General features: G+C 51.3%; 1 protein-coding gene across 1 annotated transcript; it reads left to right on the top strand.

The window, feature by feature from the left end:
- Window positions 1-2,003: 2,003 nt before the first annotated feature.
- LOC108393327 (keratin, type I cuticular Ha3-I-like) lies at window positions 2,004-5,736 on the top strand. The gene is made up of 7 exons (XM_037019692.2): window positions 2,004-2,426; window positions 2,632-2,714; window positions 3,020-3,176; window positions 3,949-4,110; window positions 4,204-4,329; window positions 4,490-4,710; window positions 5,347-5,736. The coding sequence occupies exons 1-7, from the start codon at window positions 2,079-2,081 to the stop codon at window positions 5,453-5,455; spliced, it is 1,206 nt and encodes a 401-aa protein (XP_036875587.1). The 5' UTR covers window positions 2,004-2,078; the 3' UTR covers window positions 5,456-5,736.
- Window positions 5,737-6,793: the final 1,057 nt, after the last annotated feature.

Genomic DNA, 6,793 nt, shown 5'->3' with positions numbered 1-6,793 from the left:
GCATTTTCTGATCTCTCCACGTGGTCTGCAAATTCTGTTTGTGCTTTTTGTCCACCCAGTCCTTAAATCTTCTCCTACTTAGAACCTAAAATTCTCCTTTGACAAAAGCCTCCATGAGGCTCCACTGGCCAATCATGGACAAGACTGAAGAGCTTGGAGAATACAGCTGCATTTAGTCTGTGCTCAAGTGCACCTTCCTGGTGGGGATGAAGGCAGGATTGAGAAAACCGCTCCTTGCTGGAAAGCCAGTGCTGTACAGCTGACTGAGAAGAGTTTGGAAGCCAAAGGCCTGCATTGTTTCTCATAAGCAAATGTCCAAGCCCGGCTGAAGTGAGCAAGAAGCTGTCTGCGGACTGCCTCCTGGCTGCATGTCCTTCCTCTGGGAAGTCTCAGTGATGCCTGCCTCAGGACCTACCTTTTTCTCCCTCTTTAATTGCCTTGGAGGGAAACAAAGAAATTTTGACTTTATTATGAGCTTGGGGCTTGTCTGTAGTGTGGTGGGGCTTTTCGTCTGAATGACATTATAGTCAGTGTTGATAATGGCCTTGGGGAGGGCAGCTGAAGGACCACTTATCTGAGACTCAAGTAGAGTGCTGTGTGAATATGACTATCGAAGCTTGCTGGGGAGAAGGACTCAATAAGTTGTCAATAAAACGATGCTTTGAGTGGCAGCCAAAGCCACAGCGCAGGTCCAGGGCTGCTGCCCATGAGGCAGGTGACACCCAGTGGTGCCTATAATTATGCAACTTTTATATATTTGGAACTGTGGCCACCCCTTCTCAGATCTTTTGGTGCCTTCCCAAATCAGCCACAAATGACTCCAAGCTTGCCTTGCAAAATCCCCTGTTTATGCTGTGTCTCAGCATTCATCCTCCTGGGTGCCAGGTGCTTGGATTCCCTTATATGACCACAGAGCCCTTCGTGATATCTTTTCATCTTTGGTTCTTAATCCAGATTGCATGTGACCCCGTAAGGCTGGGGATGGGAAGCCCAGGACAGGATATGGAGCAGCTTCCTGGTGTGGCAGCTTCAATGAGAGTATTGGGCAAAAAGTTAGAAAGTTTAACTAGAAAGCTTAAAATGATTTTTAATGTTAAAGTCAACATGGATATGATATGGAATATAAAGCCAATGCACATTCAGTCTCAAGATCACCTTCAAAGTCTTCATGCTTGAGCAGGCTCCTTTGGGCTATTTCTTTACTTTCCTGATTACCTACCCCCTCTGTTTGAATTGCTGTGGACACCTCAGTGGACAAGTTTGACAAGTGCTGCCTCAATCTTTTCTCATGCCTGCCTCCGGGTACCTGCCCTAGATAATTAAAAATTATTTATACAGTGTTCAGCTCTCTTTCAAAATGACCTCTTTCTCCAGAACCTTCCCTGTTCTCAAACTAATTATCAGAGCCTCTACCTTTAAGGCTCCTCTACAATCCCTCTAAGTGATGTACAGGAGGCATTCCACTAACAGCTGCCCATCCTTCTCAGCCTTGGCCCAAATCAATCAAAAAATAAATCTCAAGGTTTCCAAGTCTGGAGATCCTACATCACTGAAGGATTCTTCTCTTAAAGCATATGGAAAGGGAGTCCACTGCTACCATTTAATGCAACTTTTCCCAATCCCAGTCCCTGCCTCCCTAGAAATGCCAGATGGGCCAGGAGATGAGTCTGATTATGGGTTTACAGGATCATGTACCACAAAACATGTCACTGGGTGGACCAACTCCCAATTCACAATGACAGATTCTTGGGATAGACTGTGTGGCCTCTTTAAAGGTCTGCCACAACCTTGATTTCATGGGTCTACTGCCTGAAGAAGAGTCCTGACTTAGCAAGAAGCCCAAGTAAATAATTTTATGGGACAAGGGACTCCTCTGAGGAAGGCAAATAACAGACTGAGGGAAGGGCTTTTGAAAATCAGTGAAGTGAAGGTGTAAAAAGAAAAAAGACATTACAGCCTCTGTCCACACCCTCTGGGGAGGAGGTATAAATGGTCCCCAGATGAAGGAGACCCACAGCTCTGTGGCTTGCAGAACTTGAATTCCGTCTTGCACCGGGCGCCTCGCTCCCTCCAGCACCATGCCTTTCTCCTACTGCCTGCCCAACCTGAGCTGCCGCTCCACCTGCTCCTCCCGGCCCTGCGTGGCCCCCAGCTGCCACAGCAGCATCCTGCCCGGGGCCTGCAACATCCCCGCCAACGTGGGCAGCTGCGGCTGGTTCTGCGAGGGTGCCTTCAATGGCAGCGAGAAGGAGACCATGCAGTTCCTGAACGACCGCCTGGCCAGCTACCTGGAGAAGGTGCGCCAGCTGGAGCGTGAGAACGCTGAGCTGGAGAACCGCATCCGGGAGTGGAGCCAGCAGCAGGAGCCCTTCGTGTGCCCCAACTACCAGTCCTACTTCCAGACCATCGAGGAGCTCCAGCAGAAGGTCAGGGGCCTTGTTGCTGCCATCTTTAAGCAAGCGAAGTTTGCTATGATTCTCTTCTTAATCAAGAAATGTGTTTCTTGCTTCCATGCCATCCCAATTCTTGCCTTCCCTTTTTATCTTCAAAATGTTTTTTAAAGCCTTTCTAGAGAAGTTGATGGTTTCATACTTATCCTCAATCCTCACTAAGCAACCTCTCATTCTCCAGATCCTGTACACCAAGTCTGAGAATGCGAGACTGGTGGTACAGATTGACAATGCCAAGCTGGCTGCAGATGACTTCAGGACCAAGTGAGTGTTCAGAATGCACACTGGTGTCCACTCCTTTTGTTTCATCTATAGTTAAAGGGAAGGGATTTTCACTCTGCAGAGATCTAGGGGAACTAAGCAAAGGAATCATAAAAATAGATGAGGACTCAAATCAATCTGTTTATTGCTGGATCAATATCTGGTCTTGACTGAGCCTCCAGAACTCTCTGTCTTACGGGTGTACTCATTGCAGAAAGTGGGATGACTAGGTGAATGGGGTTATCAAAGACCATTCCTGCGAGTCTCAAAGGTCTGCCAGTTACTTCTCTGACCCTGTCCTTGTACAGGTACGAGACGGAGCTGGGCTTGCGGCAGCTGGTGGAGTCCGACATCAACGGCCTGCGCAGGATCCTGGACGAGCTGACCCTGTGCAAGTCTGACCTGGAAGCCCAGGTGGAGTCCCTGAAGGAGGAGCTGCTGTGCCTGAAGAGGAACCATGAGGAGGTGAGACCAGAAATGAGAAATGAAGAAACCTGGCTCACTCTGGCTGAGGGTGGCTTTAGTGCTTTGCAGTGGCAGAATCAGGAGTATAAGGCTGGTGACTTTATACATTTCCTTTAAAAACTCCACAACTTCATGATGAAAGACCATACTGACAGATAAAACCTATCCACATGCCCAGATAAGATGTATCTTTCCCTCAAGACTGCTGCATTTGAGTTTCCCAGAGGACCTCCATCAGCTTGAGATTGGTTTTGGAGTTGCAAGAGTTAGTCCCAGAATTGTTGTATGTTTGCTGTGCCAAGTTATCTCTCCCAAAGACCACAAAGTCAAGCACCATGAATCTGTCTCTACTTTTTCAGTCTTGGTGAAGGCTGATCTAGGGCTCCTTTATCTCCCTTCCAGAGAGGCCATGACATGGTCTGACTTGATGGCAAAAATTATTTGGTATACAGTCTGAATTATACAGACAATTCTTTGTATTATGAGAGCATCTGCAGCCAATCTGCAAAGTAGGGAAGTTGGGTGTCAGTCTGTCCTTTGGTGGTATCCAGCCATACCACTGGGAATTCTTTTTGACTCCAGTGTGATTGTACAGTCCTGTGAGGGGAGCTGTGCCACATAGAGCACAGCCCATCTTGCCACGTGCTGTCATAGCCTTCTCCACTGAGAGTCTCTTTTCTGAGGAAATAGCCTCACAGGGCTTCAACAAGCAATGCCATTTTTTGAGTTTGTTCTTTGAGGATGGTCACTTCTGCATTTTCTGTATCTATAGGAGGTCAACACCCTGCGCAGCCAGCTGGGAGACCGCCTCAACGTGGAGGTGGACGCGGCCCCCACCGTGGACCTCAACCGCGTGCTCAACGAGACCAGGTGTCAGTACGAGGCCCTGCTGGAGACCAACCGCAGGGACGTGGAGGAGTGGTTCATCACCCAGGTGGGCATCTCAGCACAGGGCCACCCAGGGCTCTTGGCCCCTTGGGCTCCTCAGGCCGGGGCTGAGCCTGTCTTCTCTTCTGCTGTGTTTCAGACCGAGGAGCTCAACAAGCAGGTGGTGTCCAGCTCAGAGCAGCTGCAGACCTCCCAGGCGGAGATCATCGAGCTGAGACGCACGGTCAACGCCCTGGAGATCGAGCTGCAGGCCCAGCACAACCTGGTGGGTATTGTTCAGACCTCCTGGTGAGAAGGGGGAGGCCGGGGGTCAGAGTCACTGGGATGCCGTTGGGCCACACTTCCCTGAACTCTTGAAGCTTGTGACTCCTTTGGAGAAGGCCACTAAGGAGCAGCTCTGTGACATTCGTTGTCTTCCCCCACAGAGGAACTCCCTGGAGAACACGCTGACGGAGACAGAGGCCCGCTACAGCTCCCAGCTGTCCCAGCTGCAGTGCATGATCACCAGCGTGGAGTCCCAGCTGGCTGAGATCAGGGGTGACCTGGAGCGGCAGAACCAGGAGTACCAGGTGCTGCTGGACGTGCGGGCCCGGCTGGAGTGCGAGATCAACACGTACCGGGGGCTGCTGGAGAGCGAGGACTGCAAGTGAGTACCTGGCTGCAGGTGTCCGGTGCAGTCGTGCACACACAAGTGTACTTCTCAGCTGGACCCCATGCAAAGACAGCACACTGGGTAGGGAACTTATGCCTTCACAGCAGACATGCTCAAGCAGAACCCAGAAAACACAATACGGCCATCATTAAAACATAAAAGAGCAAGAATTGTTTGATGTACAAACTGGAACTGTACAGCCAATTCTTTGCATTCTGCTGTGATAGCACTGCTGTGAGACCAAGGGCTTGCCTTACAGTTATAGGACTGGATGTGTACAGCGTGCGTTGCCATGCGCTTTCGCATCTGACCTTACACTTACCACCAGGCAGGCTGGGTCAGGATTCTTCCCACTCTATCTGTAGAGATGCGGGGGCTTGGAGAAGTCTGAAGTGACTTTCCCCAGGTCACCAGCTGGGAATCGGCAGCATTGGGGGTCAAAGCTAGAGTTCTAATTTCTGTCTAGCATGACTTGAGTAGCAATTTGACAGTGAGCTCTGCGGCAGAGAGCCTGTGGCCTCCCTGTTATAGGTGCGGCCAAGTCCCGACAGGCTTTCCAGGCTGGGGGACTCTCTGGTACCTGTGACAAGCCTTCCCCAGCTCACCTTGCCACACGTTCTTTTTCTCCAGGCTGCCCTGCAACCCCTGCGCCACAACGAATGCGTGTGGAGTCGCCGGGCCCTGTGCCCCCCTCACGCCCTGTGTCCCCCGCCCACGCTGTGGTCCCTTCCTGAACTAGACCCGGGGGCTGCCAGAGGAGCAGAGAGGAAGGGCCCAAGGCTCCAGAAGTTTGAGCCAGCACTGGTTCCTTTGACAAAAAGGGCCGGAAACACACACTTTTTATGCCTGGAGCCGCTCTAGTCAAACAGCCGAGAAACTCACCCAACCTGCTCCAGACCTTTCGCTGCTACCCTTTCCTTTACTGGGGTCTGCTCCTTCTTTGCCCGCCCTGAGAACCCTCCCAGTACCGACAGCCTACTCCTGTAACCTCCTAATAAAACTGATTTCCCTGGCATAGCAGATGCCTTTCTCACTGGTATTCATTTGTTCTGCCACACCCATCACGAGCACTCATAACAAGGCACTGAAATGGCCTGGCTCCTGTGCACAGGGGCCTCTGCCTGCCTGGCCTGCTTAAGGCTGCCCCATGCGGAGGCAGGTGGGCAGGGGTGGGGGCCAGGCAGCCCCAGTGCTGGGGCCCCCATCTGCCCTGGACCACTTCTGGGTTTTCCCCACTCTCCCTCTGACCTGGATGTCTCCCAGAGCTGATTGACCAAATCTGTTGCGAGGGGACCTGGGGAGGGGGCCGGAAAGGGGCTCTGGAAAGCTCAGCTTTTCTCAGCAGGAAGTCTCGGGCCCAGAGCTATAGCACCTGGGTCCTGGGGGTCCAGGCAGCTTCAGGAACTCCCAGCAAAGGCACTGCCCCGTGCCTGGCGAGCCCAGGACCCCCTCCACGTCCTGTGTAGGCGGGTCCCTCAGCCTGTGCTCCAGCTGCTCGGTGTCCCCTCCCAGCTCTGGGGCTTAGACCCCTCAGCCCTTCATCTGATGCTTCTGCTTTCTCCATTCAACCCACCCACTACCTGTGAATACCTGCTCTGTGCAGACCCCGGGTGATGGGGAGGGGAGAGAGCGTGAAGGCGGACACAGTCCTGGCTGCAAGTTATTTACAATCTGTTAGAAGTCCCCAGGTAGTGCTGTTAAAAGGCCTGGTCCCTGGCATTATGAACAGTCACATTGGCACTGTAGGCAAATTTGAACACTCAAGTGACATAGGAAAGGGTATCTTGCTTTAACTGGAATGAAGAGCCATGGAGGTGATAAACCTGGACTTGCTGAAAGCTCAGAGGACTGTTTTGACATGAAGGGATCAGAGACTGCTTAGGTCTCTGCCTTTTCCTGCTAACCAACCCAAATCACACAGGATGTTCTGTGGCTGGTATCAGACCAGTTGGGTGAAACACAGTCTTGAGTACTGAAATAATCAAATGGATTGAAATTTTATATATTTTTTGATAAAGCAATTATTTATTCTTTCCACTATAATTTCCCCCATGATCCTTATTTTTGAGGCTCAAAT

The sequence above is a fragment of the Manis javanica genome, chromosome 4, assembly GCF_040802235.1.
Source record: "Manis javanica isolate MJ-LG chromosome 4, MJ_LKY, whole genome shotgun sequence".
In the NCBI taxonomy this organism is placed as follows: domain Eukaryota; kingdom Metazoa; phylum Chordata; class Mammalia; order Pholidota; family Manidae; genus Manis; species Manis javanica.
The sequence above is the reverse complement of the archived record's forward strand: the minus strand, read 5'-3'. Positions and strand labels throughout refer to the sequence as shown.